This window comes from Festucalex cinctus, chromosome 7, assembly GCF_051991245.1.
Source record: "Festucalex cinctus isolate MCC-2025b chromosome 7, RoL_Fcin_1.0, whole genome shotgun sequence".
Lineage (NCBI taxonomy): Eukaryota > Metazoa > Chordata > Actinopteri > Syngnathiformes > Syngnathidae > Festucalex > Festucalex cinctus.
The window spans coordinates 12,119,591-12,141,631 of NC_135417.1; the positions used below are offsets into that span (position 1 = coordinate 12,119,591).

The window sequence follows — 22,041 nt, forward strand, 5'->3', positions numbered from 1 at the left end:
AGGATCAAATCGTAAAAGGCAACTTTGAGAATTACTGAAAAATTAACAGATGGTTGTGTCATTATGCATCTTACAGTATGATATGAATGAATGTCCCCATGGCAGTATGCAAAATGGCGTCGGCCATTGTTGACTATTGATCACCGGTTAGCTATGAAATCAGTGTGTGAGATAGAAGCTGACTAACTGCTAAGAAAAGAACATTATCTTATTTCATGTGGACGGAATGAGCTCACTATGGACAACTCTCCAGCTATGGACAAGGCTCCAGCACCCCCCGCGACCCTTGTGAGGAATAAGCAGTCAAGAAAATGGATGGATGGATGTTCACTAAATATTGTTTTACAACATTATTTATACTGTATATTTGCCTCATGAATGATAAATACATTTAACATTAATTCAGGCTGGTTGTGTTACCACTTACTTACTAAACAATACAAACTCCTCTAAATCAAGTCATGCTATCTATATATATATATTTTTTTTTTATTGTGAGAAATTACAAATGACGTTTTTTTTTTTCTTTCATATTACCGTTTCTAAAACATGTCGTTTTTCTGAACGACTTAAAATAAAATAAAATAAAATAAAATAAAATAAAATAAAATAAAATAAAATAAAATAAAATAAAATAAAATAAAATAAAATAAAAATTCCGAGAGATGTTAGTTGATTTCATCTGGTGAATTTTATTGAGGGCGCTTGTTAGTTTCGTCACGGTAAAGAAGTATTTTAAAAACAGGAAATTGACTAGCAACAGTCCTGATACACTTACAATTTGAAAGAGCTGACTTTTATTTTTGAAGAAATAAGCGGAAGTGGCGCTCATCTTCATTGTGCTGCTGTCACATTCCAGCAGCAGCAGCAGCAGCAGCAGCAACATGCCAGTTGGAGTTGAGGAGTGAATGAGTGAAGGGCGGTGAAGGAGGAAGGAGCAGGAGGATACCGGACTGTGAACTGGTTTGACTTGTCACGGGATCTACTATTGAAGGAGCGATGTATTTCAGTTAACCCAGGTAGTTCCTGCCTCGTTTAAAAAGGGCAAAAAAGAAAAAAGGACAAACAAAGGACGGCGTTGTATAGACACAAGTTGTTTATGATGGGCGAGCTCGTGGACAATGTGTTTCAAACTACTGGTTCTCAGTGGCTGCTGCCTGTCAGTGAATATTTTGGATTTCCCATTACGGTGGTAAGAACACGAACTACGACAGTACTTTTTTTTTTCCCAGTCACTTGTTTAGAAACACGCGTTGTCGTGATTTACCGCACATAATCTCGCACCAACAAACAAACATGTCACAAAAATATGAACGCAATACTGACGTAAAGTTTTGTCTACTCTTCGCTTGCTCACAAATTGACGTATTCTGTGTGAAATCTGAACAAAGCTGATATACTCGCAGTTCACAGGAAGTCGTTTCTGCTGAATGAATGACAACAGGTGGATGCTCTGGTGTATCGCACCTTCGAAACAGGCAAGAAAACGCGAGGGATTAGGCATAACATATTCATTTTTAATGGGAATCAAATGAAACGCTAAATCAGTGGTGTCCAAACTACGGCCCCGGGGCCATTTGCGGCCCGCCATACATTTTTTGGCGGCCCACGGCAAATACTAAAAATACGTTTTCAATGTTTATAAAAAAAAAAGAAAAAAAAGAAAAAAAGAGGGTTAATTAAACATTTCTAGCTACACAAAGACACAAATTTGCAGCTAATAATTCAGTTTCAGAAATAAAAAATAGTTTCATCCACTTGTTGCTTAGTGTCAAGGTCCAATTTGTGAAAACATCACATTAAATTAATGGTTCTTAAGTGTGGTCAGTTTGCTACCGATTGTTCTTGTTGTGTCCAGTTGGGATTCAGCTGCTGCTCAGTGGAGAGGCGTATCTATTATAATGGCACACAGGGGTCACTATTTGCCTTGTGACTGTTAGCAGTTTTCAATAAGTAACAATTTATAATTGCTTCATTGATTTTTACCATGTTTAACTCATTCACTGCCATTGACGGAAAAAGACGTCAAATATACATTTATTTTTTTTGCTGGTCTGGCAATGAATGTGTTAATAAGTAACTTAAAAAAAAATCTAAGTGGCCCTTGCAGCTTTCTATTTTTCTGTATGTGGCCCTCAGAGGAAAAAGTTTGAACACGCCTGCTCTAAGTCATTTCGAATAGCACAGCAATTAAACAAAACATAGAAGTAAGTAAAAAAAAATAATGAGGTGGTCCCAGTTCAGTCATGCTGTTCCCCCAAATTGCCCTATATATTAATACATTATGCCAGCATATGTAAACATGAGCACAACTGTAAATGAATAAATGTATGCATAAATGAATTTAAGTTAGCACTGTAGTTATAAGGTTTACTGGTAACTGCAAAGGCCCCAAATTAAACCATGTGGAAGACCATACGTTCCGTTATCATATTGCACATATTCGTCCGACCACTATTTTTTTTTTCTCCACATACAGTAATTTAGTATGAAGTGATTACAATAATAAAGAAATGCCACAGTGTAAACATTCTTCAAGCATACCATTTAAAACAACAACAACATATGTGTCACTCAGGTGAACTTTGTGGCGTGTCAGCTGTTTGCTCTGTTGTCTGCCTTCTGGTTTCGTCTCTACCTCAGCCCTGAACAGAGCAGCCCCCTGGCGAGGCACGCAGTGGCCACCCTGCTCGGCGTCACCTTCATCATCTTCTGCTTCGGATGGTACGCTATTAGGATCCTCCGCAACATGCTCATGCTCGCTTGAACCGGAAACAAGTTCATACTGTATGTTTCGACTATCCCTAACAGTTGACCTACATGTACTTCCTCTTCCTGCCACTAGTCCAGTGCAATTGACCTTTAAGTTCTTCAGGAAGCAGCGCAGGTGTTGATGAACTGTCGCTCTTATGACGCGTGTCCTTCTTTGCAGGTACTCCGCCCACCTTCTGTTAATGGTGCTTGCAAACTACCTTCTCATCATCCAAACTGACATCAGCAATGTGCACAGGTAAATCGGTTTACTTTTGTTTGTGAGTTACTTTCATTTTAATTAGACACATTTGGTGCCTTTTTTTGTGTTTGTAGATTCTTATCAATTCAGCACAAGATGTAATATAAAAAAAACAATTTTTTGCTTATCTGTTTTGGAATTTTAGATTTATATTTTTTTTTTGTCATACTATGAATATCCCCTCACTAATATGTGTTGTTGACGGTTCTCCAAAAGTGGAACGTAACATAACTGATTATTAAATGATCATTATTTATATTTTGGTTCCTTTGAACATTTCATTCTTGGGCATTCTTTTTAACTCAAACATAAAAATAAATAAATAAACATGTTGCCTTGAAAATAGTTAAGTACAAAAATATGCATTAAAAAAGTACTAATCAGAATAAATAATAAACCTGCCTTTGTTATAGATAACTCTCATAACAGTTACCGCAAAAAATTTTGAATCCCATTTAAATAGGTATTTACATCAGGAACAAAGAGTTAACATTTGGTGGAGAAGATATGCATACTATATTAAGTTCAAATAAACAAACAAACAAATAAATGTTCATATTCTTCTTCTATTGTACTGGTCAGCTATTTTTAGAACAGACCAGCTACTCATGTTGTCCTGTTGGATTAAAAAATAAATAAATAAATAAAAGAATTTATTTATAAGCACAATGCACTTTAAGAGAGTTAAATGTTTTTTGTTTTTTTTCCCCCTTTTTGGAGGCGGCGGCTCCTCCTCCGTGCATAACTCACCTCTTCCTTAGATTCACTTTTAATGATTTAATTGCAAGCAATTACTGTACCGGTACTTGTTTATGCAACTCCGCAAGTCTTGCTGGTTAGACTTCACGTAACCATAAAAAAAAAAAAAAAAAAAAAAAAAAAAAGACAGCTGGTATTAAGTGGTTCTCGTGCCGTACCTAAATGAGACTTGAGCTGACAATAAATGTGACCCGCTCTGGTGAAATGTGCTGGTGGTGGTGATTTATTGTGGGGGGGAACTGAAAACTCTGTTGAACCGTCATAACATTTTCATTTTCTTTATGTGATCAAAAGCATTTCATACATAACATCAATGATGTCATCAATAAACTTACTTGTCACAGGCCACACCAAATTGCAAATAATTACGCAAAATTATTCATTCAAATTTCCCACTGCGGTATCATGACCCAATTTAAACAAGAAAATGGCGCAAGGAGCAACAATAAAATAAGCAAAACTTTGGCTGATGCCTCAGAAGATGAATTATAAGCTGAATGTGATCTTCACAGTTGAGGCCGATTTCATCTGTTGAGAGGTCAAACTTCTAAAACGTTTCAAGCGTTAAAATCTCGGACGATGGCCTTGCCTGCTATTGGAATTGACTTTCTGATCAGTTTTAACATTTTTTCTACTAGGTACTGGTTGCTCTGGACATTTGAAACTAGGGAATTCTACCTTTCAACATTGAATATGTACCAAATTTTTAGGTACATCCATGTATTTGACTGTATATCATTTTAAAGGGAATTCAAATATATTTCGAGCTCGTCGAAAATGTCCAATATGGACGAGTACGTCATTATTTTGATACTTAACACTGAATATAAATTCAATTTATGTGTATTCAGCATTCCTTCTTGATTCCATTTGTACAAACATTTCGGATGTACAAAATCGAAACTCGTATTCACACCCAAGCAGCTTTAGGCACCACTTTGTTTTGTCGTTTTGAAGCGCTAAATTGAATTTATCTTCCCTGGAATTTGTTTCATTGGCAAGCGATGAGAAGAGACGTTTTTCTCGAACACACACCCACTGCTCCACTTGCAAAGCTACTTGACTTGGGAGGAGTTACATGTTTGTGTGTTTCCTGTGTGCATATTGTATGAGTTTGTTGTTTAGTCTACTTATTTATGCATTTATTTCTCTCTTTATTCACTCACCTACGTCTTTAATTTACTGATGCAAAATGTTTTTCCTTTAAAAAAACAACAACAACTTGTTACTTACTTGTTAAAGAGCTTTATTAAAAAAAAAAGTTGAGCTGAGTTGAGTAGTGTAGTGATCGGAAAAGCTAGAGTAACTTAGAATAATGTGTAAATCCTCCAAAACTAGTTGTGGGAATGCTGAAGCCTTTTTATCCTCCACACTTTTTTTTGCCGCGTAACAACTCCCACACAATACTTCCAATTTATACTGTTCAAATTTCAACTAGCTTCAAAAATTCAAGCCTCCCAGGGTATATACACTGCATATGATCTGATTCCACTTTACTTACAGTATTTGCACAATTGAACTTGTCATATCAACTTTTTCCCCATTCATTTTGAATGTGACAGACATGAATCTTTTTCTAAGTATCACTTAAAGTGGTCCAGTTGGTAAAGTGCATTGTCCAGTAACCAGCAGATCATAATTTCATAATTAATCTCTCAAATTACTTCATAAGCATTGCACATGCATTCAAATCTTAGCATTCAGCTTTCAGCATTCCCACGCAATTTCTACAGAAATTGCACTTAATGTAGTTAAATAACAAATTTATTTGAGAAATGTATGACTGCATATGTCCTCCTCTGTTTTAAAGCAGAAGTCATGAGAAAAAAAAAAAAAAAAAAATCACAGCTATGCAGGTCTAAAGGAATGCAAGTTTGTAGTCGAGATCCGTTTCGGATAGAATGAGCTCTTTTGTTTCTAACTGGCTAAGTGCGGTCTCTCAACCAGACTGACCAGTCTGCCGGGCATCAGACAGACAGACGGACGGGCGGGAGAGCAATCATGCAACCGCGGCAAATTCGTCAATCATACATCATGTCACGATAGTGGCCAAGTAGTTCATTGATTGACACAAAAACACATTCCAGTGCTCTGGATAGTCTCGCCCTGTTGAAACGCAGCCCGAGTGAAGAAACTGTTGACTGAAAGTTTGAAAAAGTCGGACTGACAAGCAATCCCGTTGAATTTGCGCGTATGTTGTAAAACTCTTTGCAGCTCCTTTTACAATGCGTGTTGGGCTTTACACACATATTCATATTTTAGGAATGAGACCAAACAAGTCGGGTCCAGTTTTTTTTATGACCCTTTTGTGGATGGAGGAGGAGATATTTGTGGGCTGATTTGAGATTGTTCTGCACTTGTTCACTCTTGACTGCGCAAACTGTGTTCCATCTTACGGTGAACATACTAAATTATGCGTATCTTTGCACAGGTCCAGTGCGCATTCACCATAAAGTCATATTTTTTCAGGAACACATGGTCAATATTTGTTTGAATTTAAACGACCTTTGTAATCTTGAGGTTTTTGTTGGAAGCTTTTGCTCATTTGAGCTGCAATTATTTGTGGCCACGTTGTCTCGCTCACGTCATCAAAGATGGTAAGAAGATGATGGTCACAACAACATCTTTCTTTTGTCCCGAAAGGTATTCCATGGTGATGGCGATGGGCTACCTGACCGCGTGCCACGTGAGCAGAGTCTTGATCTTTAAATATGAAATTCTGTCCACCGACTTCTCCGGGTGAGAAAACTTCGTTTTTGACACATTTTTACTGATGATTTGGTAATTGTGGAGTTTAATAAGTGAAATTGTAATTGAATTTCGATTAATTGCACAGCACTATGTCACATATGGGCAAAAAAATAAAAAATAAAAAATCATAATTGACCTTCAAAGTGATCATAGCCAATCACAACTGGACTAGTTCCTATCAGAAAGTCCAATCTTCTTCGATAACACTCCTGATACGATCGAGTCAACATGCTGAGAACACGACATGGATGAATGAGAACATTCTCCGGCATTTTTTTTTTTTTTTATCTCTGAGTTGCAATCATTTTGCCATTCTCTTGTTATCGATTGAGCCAAAAATATATATGTATGTAATCATCTTCGGGTCGACCTCTGAGATATTGCTTGATGAGATGACCTCTTCACTCCACAAAGTCACACCTGCGGTCTGAAATCGTGTTTCTCGGAGTGGAGAATGAATTTTTGCATACTGATGTGGAGGCGCCGTATGTTTGAGAGTAGTCCTTTGACAAGCTCTGACGTATGCCACATGTATTAAAAAAAAAAAAAAAAAAAAAAAAAAAGCAAATGACACATTAAGTGTGTCATTTGTAAACAGGCAAGACTTGTCAAGTCTCATGAAGTCAAAGTCGCGCTGGTGTTGCTAGCAGTAGTTTTTGTGGACATGAGTAGAGAAAAGTGAGCACAGCTACACTTGTAAATGTAAGTCGGCTGACTTTCTTTAGTCCGCCAAGTCCTCATAGTGATAAATTTGTTGGCTGCCTCCCATCACTCCACATGACTTTAGGGAAAAGCAACCAGAACTGCGCTCAGCATTGAGGCAGTTTCAAAGGGTGAATTCTTGACAATAATGTTCTATGTAGCCCCACTAGTCTAAACACGGCATTCGGGTTAATATTGTGTTAGTGGAATATGATGAGTTAAGCAGCAAAATCCAGTGTTTTTTTTTTTTAAATCAATATCAGAAGGCGGCCATTTTGCAACTTGCTGTCGAGTGTAAATGACATCGCAGTTGCTCAGGTAACAACCAATCACAGCTCAGCTTCAGAAAACAGGTGAGCTGTGATTGGTCATAGAAACGCCGAGCAACTGTGATGTCATCTTCAGTTGACAGCAAAATGGCCGCCCCCTGAGATGGATAAAAACGGCTGGATTTTGCTGCGTCATTCTTATTCCACAAATGTGATATTAATCAGAATGTCATCTTTCAAATGGTTAGGCCACATATAACATATTAATGTCAAGAACTGTTTATGGTTGATAATATCCCCTTTGAGCAGATGATGATGGCGAATGACAAAGATGATTTCAACGTGTGTAACTACAGCGCACTCCTATTTGAACACATCAGATTTTCTTTGCCTGGGCATCCCTCTGATCCTCCATCTTGCTTTCAATGGCTCATCATTCTGAGTAACAGTCCGCAGTGGTCACATCGGCTTTCAGCCCGAATATCTATATATTAATGCTGCATAAATATTTGAACTGCTTAAATAGCACAATAGTAAATACAGGTATTTTTTGGGGTTTGTCATATTTGTCACACGTACACTATCAAATCATATTTTCTGCTCAGGCCACTGATGATAGTCACCCAGAAGATTACCTCACTCGCGTTCCAGCTCCATGACGGTAAGAAAACATGAAAACGTGTTTTGTAGTGGGATTAAATGAGCTGGCTGATTGTGGGATGTTGAACTATGTCAAGTTTGAAAATAATATCATAAAACTTGTCATTCCAGGCATGTGTAAAAAAGCTGAAGAACTGACCTCAGAACAGAAGCAACTGGCAGTAACGTAAGTTGGCATATGGTTACTGCATGCAAAAAAAATCATTTTACAACGGTGGCAGGATCATTTTGGTGGGGAAGAGTTGCGTTACGTTCTTTTCACTAAGCCTGCCAACATATAAACGAGTCGTAAACGGGGTGTGAAAGCTCCTGTGCATGTCATGGGCCGTTATTTGCGACATCGCCACATCAAGCAGTGCTGATTCATATTTTGAATAGCCAAAGGCTTTAGAGCACCAAGATACACGTTTTGCCATCGGCAACATTCCCGGCCGTTTCCAATTCTGTCCCAACATTTTTATTGCAGACCCGCAACTCCTTTGAATTTAAACGGCATTGAACTAAATCTAGGCAAAAGATGATTTTTTCAACTCATTTCTGAACTTTTTTTTCTTTTTTTTTTAGAATAAATGACTTTCTCGCTCCCTTTAGCTAAGAAGCACAAGGACAAGCAGCCACGGTGAATAAATAGTTTGGTCATGTAAATATAGCATGTTGAGAAAATATGCATCATTTTGCATGGGAAAGTCTACGTGAACAATACATCATTCAAAACATGTTCCATGCATGCATTCAGAACAAACATTTTTGATTGTTGTCATTATTACAATCATGTGTTTGGGGATTATCTCTATTTAAAAGGTTTTTTTGTTGTGGATCATGTCCTCTAAAATTCATCACAATGTTCAATCATCAGTTTGATCATGTATTAGAAATTCCATTTTCACCAGAGAATTGTTTGAAACCAAATGACATGCCTGAGAAAATGTTTTGATTTTTTTTTTTTCCACCTGAAGCACTCACGTCCTCTTTTTTTTTTTTTTTTTTTTTTTTTTTCCTGCTCTGTGTGCAGCGTGCGACCGTCTCTCCTCGAGTACCTGAGTTACAATCTCAACTTCCTGAGCGTGCTGGTGGGCCCGTGCAACAACTACAAAGACTACATCGAATTCATCGAGGGCACGCACATCAGCGGCAGGCTCAGGCCACGCGTCGCCTCCTGCAACGGCAGCAACGGCCACCAGAAATTTCCACAGCCGTCGCCTCGAGTAAGATTCGACTTTCATCTTCCATTCTCACTCTCCTTCGTCACAAATCGCAAACTCTCAGAAGTGAGAGAAAAATGCGTCGGGGGAGGAAAATGACTCACCAAAGCCAGAGAAAATTTTGAGGATTTATTTAACCCCCTCAGTCAAATGTTTTCTAAACTCCCATTTTAGGTTGTAATTAAGTCAACACAAACATTTTCGATGCTATGGAGGACCAAAATTACAAAAATAATTAAACGAATAAACAAATAAATTCATAAAAGTGAAAATAAAAACAAATACAATTCAAAAATAAATAAACATAAATGGAAATAAATACAAAAATAAATAAATATATATAAATAAGTAAAAGTAAATGCAAAAATGAAATTCAAAAATAAAAATAAATCTAAAAATAAATGTGGAAATAAATACAAAAATAAATATATATAAATAAGTAAAAGTAAATGCAAAAATGAAATTCAAAAATAAAAATAAATTAAAAATAAATGTGGAAATAAATACAAAAATAAATATATATAAATAAGTAAAAGTAAATGCAAAAATGAAATTCAAAAATAAAAATAAATCTAAAAATAAATGTGGAAATAAATACAAAAATAAATATATATAAATAAGTAAAAGTAAATGCAAAAATGAAATTCAAAAATAAAAATAAATGTGGAAATAAATACAAAAATAAATATATATAAATAAGTAAAAGTAAATGCAAAAATGAAATTCAAAAATAAAAATAAATCTAAAAATAAATGTGGAAATAAATACAAAAATAAATAAATAGATGTAAATGTCAATTCAATCAATAAATGATAAGGCTCTGCTCTCATATTTCTTGACTGGATGCTATTTGTTTGTGTTTTCAAACCGCAAGTTCATCCTGTTTTCCTTGCGCGCGCGTTGCGTTGCGTTGCGTTGATCTCCGCAGAACGCCGTGTGTCAAAAGTTGTTGGTGTGCTGCGGCTGCCTGCTCCTCTTCTTCATCATCACGCCACTGCTGCCAATAAATTACAACTTCCACCCACACTTTGTCAGCCGCGCCTCCTTCATCACCCGCCTCACCTACGCTGTCTTTTCCATGCAAGCTGCAAGACCCAAATTCTACTTTGCTTGGAAACTCGGTGAGCAACATAGTTGAGTTGCCACAATGGCTTTTTTTTTTTTTTTTTTTAATCCAGCCTTGTGAGCCGTTTGTTTTGAATTTTAGGTTCATTTCCGATGTTGTTCAAAGACAAACTTGTCCTCGGGTTATTGTCCACTAAATAAAATGATTGATCTTTTTGTTGTTCCGTCACGTCAGGCGAGTCCATCAACAACGCTGCCGGTTTTGGTTTCTCCGGCATGGATGCAAATGGAAAAGCTTCCTGGAACCTCCTGAGCAACGTGGACATCGTCGGAGTTGAGGTACCTTCCGCGTCTTTCAGTCCTGCAGTTCGCGCGTGGGGGGGGCAGATTTCAATAAATCATCAATTTCATTTTTTTTTTTTTTTTTTTTCCCCCCCCAAGACAGCGACCAGCTTCAAGACTTTCATCGACAACTGGAACATCAAAACTGGAGATTGGCTTAAAATGTAAATACACTTATTAATAATCATGTGGGATGCTTCCATAATCACTCGTGATCGGTGAAATCTGTGATGCACAGACGATGTAAACAGATTTATTTATTTTTAAATCAACCTTTGTCACATGCTTTGAGACAAACGAAGATTGTCACACTTTACTCACAAATGTACTATAAAACAAAAAATGAATTAAACATTGAATATTTCAAACCAACAAAATGTTCACTCAAACCATGTAAAGGATCTCCACAGGTTATTAAAAAGCATTAAAACTTATTAAATGGATTTTGCGGAAAATTAAGGCCTTTAATTGCTTTTAAAAAGCATTAAATAAAATTGTCTTGGGGCGTTAAAATTTTATCAATACAGTTGATGTAAAAACATTTTTTATGCTTTATTTTACATGCAACAGCACAATTTAGCAATAATAAATGTGATAAAAAAAAAATATGTATGTGTTGACTGCCGTCTAGTTTTAACTTACAATGAAGAAAACGGCTTAAATCGTTTCATGTTCCAAATACTAATTGCTCTGAATTTGAAAAGGGAAAAAAAGTACCGTTTCTGTCACCAATGTACAACATAAAACACTAATGCCATCTAGTAACAGAAAATTACCTCAACATAAATCTTTGACTGCTTAGTTTATCTTTTCAAACTTCAAATAAATAAACAAATTACTATAAAATTACTGTATCAAATAAGTAAAAGATACAACCATTTGGTAACCATATTTGTCCACTTTTATCTTAATGAGTATGAAAAAAAATAATCTCAAATTAACTATGGAAAATCAATTATGATTAATAAAAACATGCATATATGGTATATGCATGTGTGTGTGTACAGTACAACACGGGCATTAAATTAGTTTTAAGTTGCATTAAAATAAAAACACAAAGTCTGATTCTTTTTTTTTTCATGTCACAATTACTTATTTCTACGCATTTGTTTTTAATATTTATATTAAATGTAAAAATGGAGCGGAGTGAAATCTGAGCTGTGATGTCTGTTGACAAGTTGAAAAGTTTTGACGGAATACGACGTTGCTAGTTTTGACCCTGCTGTGTTTTCCCGCCACCGTTGAGGGTGTGTCACGAGCGAGCGCCGCGTCACCCGATGGCCCTCACCTTCATCTTATCGGCCCTGTGGCACGGCCTTTACCCGGGATACTACTTCTCCTTCCTCACCGCCATCTTGGTCACCACGGCGGCACGAGCTGTGAGTTGCCTAAATTCAGAACAAAAATTTCCAAAATCCTACTCGTTTGCATTTCCATCCATTTTTGTCCACAAGGTTCGAAAATCGTTGCGGCAACACTTCGTGGCCTCCCGAGGTTGGAAGCTGGCTTACGACATCTTGACGTGGGCGTCCACTCAGATGGCCATTGGCTACACTTTCATGCCCTTTCTGCTATTGTCAGTCGAACACACCATGGCCTACTACAGGTACCTGCAATTCATTATTATTATTATTATTATTTTGACCTTTTATTCATCTTGGGGGGAAAACAACAACAAAACGAGTATTTATTTGAAAAAAAAAAAAAAAGTCAAGTTTTTCACAAAGCTACTCAAGGGTTGAGGAACTAAGCCAGGGATGGGCAATCTCGGCCCTCGAGGGCCGGTGTCCCTGCAGGTTTTCGATGTTTCCGTTTTCCAACACAGCTGATATATGATCAGCTCATCAGCAAGCTCTGCACAAGACTGATAACGATCCCGTTGATTGGAATCAGCTTGTGTTGGAAAACGGAAACATCGAAAACCTGCAGGGACACCGGCCCTCGAAGGCCGAGATTGCCCATCCCTGAACTAAGCACACAACCTTCAGGTTGGGAGAAAGCCACTCTACCACCTGAGCCATGCCGCTCCTGCTGTGTGTTAGTATACTGATGGTGCCAGGCGGAATCCACACATGCAATATGCAGTACAATGGTGTAATATAAAACAGCAAGAGTGGCATGGCTCAGGTGGTAGATTGCCTTTTTCCCAAGCTGAAGGTCATGAGTTCATTCCTCAGTGCTTGAGCAAGTTTTTTTTTTTTTTTTTTTTTTTTTAAACTGACTGCCAAACGTTATCAAAAAACAAAACAAAAAAAACCCGACAGTGCCAGCTGATTTTCAGCATTTTTACTCCTCTGAAAATAGGTAATTTGAGTGGCATAACCAAAAATAGAAAATAGAAAAAAAAATAGAGAAAACAAGTTTTTTTGTGGAGCTACATTTTTTTGCACAACAGTGACTTTGACACTAATATTTTTTTTTAGTAACACTCTGTGAAATTAGATTTAAAGTGACAAAGACTTTGATCATTCACGTCATCGTTGAAAACGTTCCGAGTTCATCAGATTCGTCATGGACACGTAATTTGATTGAAAAGATATACAGTGCTGCCATCTGCTGGCCATAGTTAGTGGATGTTTCGGGATTTCACAACCACAATGCACAAGGCAGCGCTGAACAAGACATTGCACTGCCCAAAAAAACAAAAACAAAAAACAAACAAAAAAAACCTTAATAAACGGCAATTAACGTTTATGGTGGCATTCATTAGGATTTTAGCATACGCCATTAAACGTATTTGGCGGTCAAAGAGTTAAACTGGTAAAATGTACTCAGAACTCTCCTTGGTAAATTTACTTAGAATTTCTGAGTGAAAAAGAACTTTACTAGTTTTTTTTCGAAGTATTATTACTTTTTTTTTTCTTTTTTTTTTTTTACAGTTCAGCAACTGTTGTAGCAATAACAACCACATTAAAACGTCATCTGAAAACGATCTAACGATTTTAGATTGAGATGACTTTAAAACCTGCCCACAAAAAAAAAAACATGAAAACAACAATGACCAGCAGGGGGAGACAGAACAGGAAGCCTGGCGGGTCGCCTTTCGGCGTGCTGAGTTTCTTACAAGAAAAAAATAAAATAAAAATAAATGTAAAAAACATAATGAAGAGGGGAAAATACATATTGTTCGCAACTATTTATTTATCTCTTTATTCACTCGCCTACTTCTTATTTATTTACTGATGTAAAATGTTTTTACTTGTAAAAAAAAAAAAAAAAAAAAAAAAAATTGTATTTGCACTTCAAAATGTTTGCTCTGTTCTTGTTTTGTTAACTTATTCTTTACTGCAAAATCAATATTTATGTACTGCACTTTGTATACAGCAATGCCTGTTCTTAAAGCGCTTTATGAATAAAGTTGAGTTGTGACACCGATTGTTGCCGTGTTCCAGCTCCATGTACTTCCACGTGCACGTCCTCAGCATCCTGGCCGCCATCGTCCTGCGTCCCACTCCAACTACCACCACAAAACACGCCGAAGTCTCCTCGAGGCGAGACAAAAACGGGAAAGTACAGTAGCGTGTACATTTAAAATGATGTTTTAAAGACAATCTGGTCGCTGAACGGGCATCACGGGCCAAGATTTTGTCGCCAATTCTGCCAACAGAAGTTCTTTATTGACAAAGAGTGTGTGGACGAGACTGGAGGCTCCCTTTCTGGGCGGGATTTCAGGCCAGGACGAGTGGGACAATAAAGACACACACATGCTCGACTCAAATAGCACAAGACGTTCTCACAAGGAGCACAAATATGCGCACTGTGGCTGTGATGGCACACAAAAAGGTTGTTGTTGTTGTTGTGTGGCTGGAGTTACGTCATCCACTGTTACCAAGACACTCCCCTGTATGGAAGCGTGTGTCATTCATTTAAAAGAAAGAAACCAAAACAAAAAAAAACGTTATGACTATTGTTTATGGCAGGGTGCACTGGGTGTTGTGTTACTATTATCATTTTGCGTCGGCGTTCTAATGGGATGTGAACAAGGAATTCAAAACATCCCGTGTGGCATGTTTGTTTCCGTATTTGGACTTTCAAATAGAAACGGCACAACGAATGTCGTATTTGTGAGAAAGTTTACAATCTCGCCATTGTCCCACTTTTGAATATATTCAAATGAATGTTTGTATGAGGGTAAAAGGTGTCGTTCTGAAGATAGAAGCGCAGGTAAATTCACAAATGTTTACACAGATTTATGTTGTATTAATTAAAATGGCAGAAATTGCTCCTATTTATTTACTTCTAACATTTTTTTTTTTTTTTAATGTCAGTGTTGGGACCAAAAATGTTGCCGAAAGGAGTTGAGCCCGATTTGGTGTGTTTTTACTTTGTCACTGGAAAAATAAGAGTCAATATGATTGGATCGATCCAATGTGAGCATTGTGATTTTGAAGTTTTGAAATCAAATATAATTTGAGTGTGTATGTGCTTGTTCTATTTTTTTTTATTACTATATTGTACATACTTTTTTTTTTTTTTTTGGTAAAATGTAACCAATAAAGCTTCCTGACAACTTGAATTTTGGGATGTAAGTATTTTAAACAAGTATAAATAATAAATATATGTAATAGAAACACATCTGACTTGCGTTTTTCCTAACAAGACTGCGAGTCCCTGCAGCTTTGTATGCGTTTGCGCATGCGTCAAGCCAGAGCTCAGCGGCCATTAATGACTGCGTACAAAAATAAACAATAACCGAAGTCTTGTTTTAGGGACTACAAGTTGTGGTCACCGGTTGTTAAATAATGTTGACTTCTTGTAAAAGGCTTTAAAAGAATTCTCTTCCGCTTTAAACGTTTTATTGCGGCGTCTCGTTGTTAGCGACGCCACGGCAGGCTAACATGGGCAGTTAAAACCTTGCTGACGCGCTCCGTTTTCTTATAGCTCATCAAATTTACTATCTTCAATTTCAATCCACAACACTGCGATAATCACCAGCATGCACTTATTTTGCCAAACAAGGTACCTTCAAGAAGAAGCGACGTTTCTCCTGATTGTACTTGACGGTTCCAAGTTGATTCTTGTGCTTATTCCAATATAGATTTGTTCGATGCGGTCAACAAAAAGTTCCTTCCCCAGCTCACCCCACCAGGTGATCAATGACAGACACCCACGCCACAGGTGAGACCACTTAATAACGAGACAGACCACTCCCACTGGTGAGTTGTGACACCGCCAATCATCGTGATAGTAAAACGTGTGGGTGGACGTTGATTACGTATACAACACAAACACCCACACAGGAAGAAACCACCAAAAGGTACGAAATGGCTCCGACACGTTTAATATCTGGTTACAAAGTCTAATTTATCAGCAAACCAAAAGTAACAACATCAACGCCCAAACATTAACTCGTCAAAAATTGCTTCTCTCCTCCCCGTCCGCATCCGGCTCAGGAACACACTGCCTCTTAGTGGTCGGAGGTATAATACACCTGGGTTTGCATAAACCAAATCACTTCCGCGTTATGGCAAACAAAGACTGTCCAGTCCAAGTGAATGTTTATTAATAAAAGCAGATCAAATGAAAAATAACACCTACAAATCCTTTTTTTTTTTTTTACACCCATGCTGGCATTAGCATGCGGCTTTGTAACCACTTCTCAAGTTCAAAAAGAAACTAAACAAGAAATAAAGGAATACAGTCCGGTACATGCATTTCCAAACCTCCCACCAAATAACAGTCGTCATGACAACCAACCAACAAGAACTATCATAAAATAAAGAACAGTTATTTAATACCATCAAGTTGTGTGTGTCGACCTCATAGTTCCTATTTTATAGTGCTTCTTGCAGTCATATAAGTTGTTTCTCTACAAATAAGATATCAAGTACTACATGAAAAATAAAGTTAAACATGAATAAAACAAATGACATCTTTATCATTTAACAAACTTGTCATTGTCATCCATCTTAGTGTGCTTTGTTCATTTCATATTCCATTCATATCGCATCACATCGAGGACGCTAAAAACAGTTTGAATTTGCCATCTTTTGTCTTCTTGTAACTTCATCCAGTCGATTGTTTATGCAGCAAAGTGCAGAAATGATTGAACGCATGCGCTGCCTGTGTGGTCAAAAAAAAAAAAAAACTTCATTTCCTTTGGGACATCAACTGACAAATAAACAGCTTTAACTAAATACTTTTTTTTTTTTTAAGAGAAAAAATGTAAAGCAGCTAAAACACAATGAAAGCGAGTATGTAGAATCTCGAGGGCGAAAACGTATATAATTTCATAAGTCTGCAGATAAGAGTTAACGCAAGTACAACATTTCAAAAAGTAAATATGATCAAATACATTTTAGGAATGCAGATGCCACACTTTGCTCATTTTCATCTTCAAAACAGGTACATAGTAGTTATTTCCAATATTTATTGAATATTATCTATATGAGAGGCACCAACTATTAGAAATGTCTACAATAATAAACATGTTATAAATTCAAAAGTGAACATTGTGATCTTTTGTAATGGAATAATTGTTTATCTGGCTCTGGGATTTGATCACATGATAATAGGAGAACGAGTTTTGCCAATAAAATGGCCTGAAAAAAACAAAACAAAAAAACTTTTAACCAGCAGAGTGCAGTAGAGACACAATACAGGACTGTCTCAGAAAATTAGAACATTGTGATAAAGTTCATTATTCTCTGTAATGCAATTAAATGAGCAAAAATGTCATCCATTCTGGATTCGTTACAAATCAACTGAAATGTTGCAAGCCTTTTATTATTTTAATATTGCTGATTATGACTTACAGCTTAAGGAAACTCAAATATCCTATCTCAATATATTAGAATATTTCCCCAGACCAAGTAAAAAAAAAAAAAAATCCATAATCAGCAATATTAAAACAATAAAGGGCTTGCAATATTTCAGTTGATTTGTAATGAATCCAGAATTTATGACATTTTTGCATAACAGAAAATAATGGACTTTATCACAATATTCAAATTTTACGAGACAGTCCTGTATAAGTGCACTCATTCTCATTCCAAACCATTGAGGTCCTGTGAGAAATAATCCATTTTCAGATAATTGGTCAGAAATTATTTACTTGGAAAAAAAATGTTAATTTCTGCCAGTGATGTTTCATGACAGGAAGAACAATTCAATATTCTTCCACTAGGCGGCAGAAGATATAATGAATTATCTGTTGTCACAACTTGCCAGTCACCCAACAGGATGAGATGAGATCATCATATTTTATATATCTTGTACAAGTTGGGAATAAATAAACATACATCTTATCGACACCTTCTTCAAATAATCACCTAAGTCTTTTTTTTTTTCAGATTTTTTTTAGTAAACATAAAAAAAAATGTAACCATGTGCATGCATCGTGAGGAGATGATTTTGGCAACAAACAAAAATCTATTTTTTTATAAAAAAAAAAAAAAAAAAAAGACTTAGGCAACTATTTTAGTAGGGTGACATTATGGTAGATAAACATTGAAAACAAACAAACAAAGTTAGATTTTCCCATATTCTAGGTGTTTTAAAATGATATTTAGGAAGCTGCTACATCATAAAACATGATGTTAAATAAATCCCATGTCAGTGAAACCAAGTCCATCTGCTTTAGATCCCATAAGCAAGCTGATGTTGATGATGATGATGATGATGACGTCCACGTGCTTCACTTCCATGAATTTCTTCAAACAGATCGAACGTCTTTTTTTTGGTCCGTGGTTCCAAAAGTGCGAGTTGCGCTTCAGCTCACTTGTTGTCGTGCGCGTCAGCGGCCGTTTGCGTCTTGTCCTTGTTGACCTCGCCGCCGACCTTGTCCTTATCGGCGGCCTTCTTGTCGTCGTCGTTGAAGAAGAGGAGCGGGAACATGCCCAGGATGCAGCCGATGCCCACGCCGATGGCTTTGCCCTGTAATAGCCAAAGCGATACAAAACATTGATTTCCTGTCTGAAAAGAAACGGCGCTGAACTTTGGCGGTGCGCCTTCAAAACGTTTGACAAATCAACCGGTCGGAGCTAATTACATCTCACACCTCACAAGGCCGCATGCTATTGAAATTCTTTCAGGCGTAATTTGTTTTTTGTTTTTTTTCCCCAGCATCGAGCGATCAAATGTCACGTCGCCCACGTCTGATTGTCCTTTAGGGCAATGCGGACAAATGAAAGCCTCAAGTTGCTTAACTCATTTACTTCCGGTCACTGAAGCAATTGGTTGATCTCTTATACTCAGCTGCCTCCTGCTGGCCGGTTTTGTAATATAAGTACCATTGCTTCAACTGTTCTCTGCAATAGAAGAGGCTGCATCAAAGCCTTTTTTTTATACTCTAGCAAAAAAACACAAAAAAAAACGGATAAATACGTCTTTGGGGCACAAAATTTTTAAAATAGAACGTATTTATACATTTTTGGGAGCAAATGAGTTAAGTAGCCACAAAACTATAATTGTCGCATTTAATTTTGATTCACCAATATTTCATTTCCATCACTGTGGTAAACATCAATTCATTTGTGTCTAAAGAAAGCAAAAAACAAAACAAAAAAACGGATACATACGTCTTTGGGACACAAAACTTTTAAAATAGAACGTATTTATACGTTTTTGGGAGCAAATGAGTTAAGTAGCCACAAAACGATAATTGTCCTAATTAATTTTGATTCAGCAATATTTCATTTCCATCACTGTGGTAAACATCAATTAATTTGTGTCTAAAAGAAAGCAAAAAAACAAAAAACAAAAAAAAACGATAAATATGTCTTTGGGACAGAAAACTTTTACAATAGAACGTATTTATACATTTTTGGGAGCAAATGAGTTAAGGAGCCACAAAACGATACTTGTCCTCATTAATTTTGATTCAGCAATATTTCATTTCCATCACTGTGGCAAACATCAATTAATTTGTGTCTAAAGAAAGCAAAAAACAAAACAAAAAAACGGATAAATACGTCTTTGGGACAAAAAACTCTTACAATAGAACGTATTTATCCGTTTTTGGGAGCAAATGAGTTAAGGAGCCACAAAACGATAATTGTCCTAATTCATTTTGATTCAGCAATATTTCATTTCCATCACTGTGGTAAACATCAATTAATTTGTGTCTAAAAGAAAGCAAAAAAACAAAAAACAAAAAAAAAACGATAAATATGTCTTTGGGACAGAAAACTTTTACAATAGAACGTATTTATACATTTTTGGGAGCAAATGAGTTAAGGAGCCACAAAACGATACTTGTCCTCATTAATTTTGATTCAGCAATATTTCATTTCCATCACTGTGGCAAACATCAATTAATTTGTGTCTAAAGAAAGCAAAAAACAAAACAAAAAAAACGGATAAATACGTCTTTGGGACAAAAAACTTTTACAATAGAACGTATTTATCCGTTTTTGGGAGCAAATGAGTTAAGGAGGCACAAAACGATACTTGTCCTAATTCATTTTGATTCAGCAATATTTCATTTCCATCACGGTGCTAAACATCAATTAATGTGTATCTAAAGAAGGCAAAAAAACAAGATAAAAAATAGATTTGTGGCCGTTTGGCATGTGCGGGTCTCTCGTGATTACCGACCGAGTGGGAGCTGACTCTGGTCTGCCACATGTCGGCCTGCTTTGGACTCAAGTCAGGAATTTGCATCCCCAGTCGAGATGCCAAAGCCTCCACGTAACCTGCCAGCCTGTCCAGTTCACAAGAAAAGAAATTCAAACAAAAAACAAAAACAAAACAACTTTATTCCAAACATGCATGTTAGCTGATTGATTTAAGACCCCAAATTATGCACAGGTGTGAATGGTCGTTGGCGTGATTTGATTTCTGTTGATTTGCAACCAATGAAGCATGAAGAGCGCTTTGCACTCGAACCGTCTTGACAGTTTTCTCTTTTTTTTTCTTCTTTTTTTTTTTTTTTGTGGGGGTGAGGCGGTCGAGGAGGCCATAAATCATTGAGGTGCCATAAATCAATCATTCTTTGACCTGTGCCGAGCGTCTCCTCGCTCCCAAAGGGACACTGCGCAAAATATCAGCACAAAGCTCCGTTTTTCCTTCACGTCAACAATGAAGACTGGCAGCTGATGATTTTAGCAATGTTAAACTCCGTTTCCGGCACGGTGGGTGAGTGGTTAGCACGTCCGCCTCCCACTGCCGAGGACGGAAGATCGAGTCCGGGCTTCGGCCTTCCTGGGTGGGAGTTTGCATGTTCTCCCCCGGTCACCTCAACATGTTAAAATGGACGGTTGGGTTTTAGGGGTGCCTCACAGCTCCGTACTTGGTACACTGTACTTTGTGGAATTGTGTGTTTACATTCTCCATTATTAACATTAGAGTCCATAGTGACAAATCGACAAGTTGTTGACAGTAGGCGTGGCCTAATAAGCAGAGAGTAGAGGCGGCGAGAAAAGGTAACAAGATGAAACATGGATGCCTTTTTGCTGTGTTTATTAATGTGCGTTGTGTGCCAGCAGGTACTAGTTAGCCCCATGGACCTGTTCTAAAAATAGCTCACCGGTGAGGGGACACTTACTAACTAAGAAGAATAAAAACATAAGAACCAAATATTGTATATATTAAAATAGATTGTGTTCAATGGGGACACTTTTTTTTTATTTACCCAAATATTAAAAAAAGAAAAATATATAAAATAAAATATAATAGTATATAATATAATAATAAATATAATAATAGTAATAATAATAATAATAAAATTTTAAGCTGTAATTTTAATAGTGTGATATTTTTGTTCATAGTTATCTAATATCAGCTCACGACTAGTTGATACCTTCCTATAAATGCCACAAGATGGCGCCAAAGAAATAACTTTATGTTAGGCATGGCTTTGGCCTTTGAATTGTTCAGTGAATAATGGTGGACAGTATCAACCAAAAAAAAATAAAAAATAGTGAACTTCTTAGTAACGAATGACAAATAAATATGTGGCGGAACACTCAACAAATTTTGCATTGAAAAAGTGCGGCAGAAAAAAACGACCGTCAACGAGCTTCTGAATGATTACAAATCGGCGACTTGGATCGATGTCGTCAATAATTCATCTGTGATCTTGTGAAGGATTTTAAAATCGTTCATCACTCAAAGCAAAACCGGCAGGAATGCGGAGCCTCTTTGGACACTTTTTGACACTTTTGACGGTTACAAAAATATTGCAACTCGAGCCGTCCGCATTTTGCTGACGTGCGGTTCCGGCGTGACAAACGCGCGGGTAACATTTGAAGTTAAAACATTTAACGACTCCTCACTGGCACCCAACTGTCGAGTCAGCGGAGTTGAGAGATGATAAATTTCATATTGGAGAAGCGAG

General features: G+C 36.9%; 2 protein-coding genes across 6 annotated transcripts in view; one reads left to right on the plus strand and one right to left on the minus strand.

Annotated features, from left to right (window-relative positions):
• Window positions 1-830: 830 nt before the first annotated feature.
• mboat1 (membrane bound O-acyltransferase domain containing 1) lies at window positions 831-15,279 on the plus strand. Of its 5 annotated transcripts, none has more exons than XM_077526422.1 (13): window positions 832-1,192; window positions 2,579-2,724; window positions 2,933-3,010; window positions 6,416-6,511; window positions 8,100-8,155; window positions 8,266-8,320; window positions 9,167-9,359; window positions 10,285-10,477; window positions 10,657-10,760; window positions 10,863-10,927; window positions 12,010-12,142; window positions 12,218-12,369; window positions 14,156-15,279. In XM_077526422.1, exons 1-13 carry the CDS (start codon window positions 1,100-1,102, stop codon window positions 14,280-14,282), a joined length of 1,491 nt encoding a protein of 496 aa, XP_077382548.1. In that variant the 5' UTR covers window positions 832-1,099; the 3' UTR covers window positions 14,283-15,279. The 5 variants fall into 5 exon arrangements, with proteins under 5 accessions (XP_077382550.1, XP_077382548.1, XP_077382552.1 ...); XM_077526426.1 differs by having other exon boundaries at window positions 833-1,192; window positions 2,644-2,724; XM_077526427.1 differs by lacking the exon at window positions 832-1,192 and adding an exon at window positions 1,206-1,478 and having other exon boundaries at window positions 2,579-2,787.
• Window positions 15,280-17,795: 2,516 nt separating this feature from the next.
• The window catches only part of LOC144022029 (transmembrane protein 65-like), a 29,818-nt gene continuing 25,572 nt past the window's right edge, over window positions 17,796-22,041 (minus strand). Inside the window, exons 7-8 of the mRNA XM_077526428.1 lie at window positions 20,301-20,406; window positions 17,796-18,638 (exon numbers count right to left, since the gene is read on the minus strand). Coding sequence (XP_077382554.1) covers window positions 18,480-18,638; window positions 20,301-20,406 — 265 coding nt within the window. The 3' untranslated portion in view covers window positions 17,796-18,479. The remainder of the gene's footprint in view (window positions 18,639-20,300; window positions 20,407-22,041) is intronic.

Coding starts and splice junctions, on each gene's coding strand:
- mboat1 (XM_077526422.1), top strand. CDS start 1,100: ATGATGGGCGAGCTCGTGGACAATGTGTTTCAAACTACTGGTTCTCAG. Junction 8,321..9,166: donor CAGAAGCAACTGGCAGTAAC/GTAAGTTGGCAT, acceptor CTCTGTGTGCAG/CGTGCGACCGTCTCTCCTCG. Junction 10,928..12,009: donor ACTGGAGATTGGCTTAAAAT/GTAAATACACTT, acceptor GCCACCGTTGAG/GGTGTGTCACGAGCGAGCGC.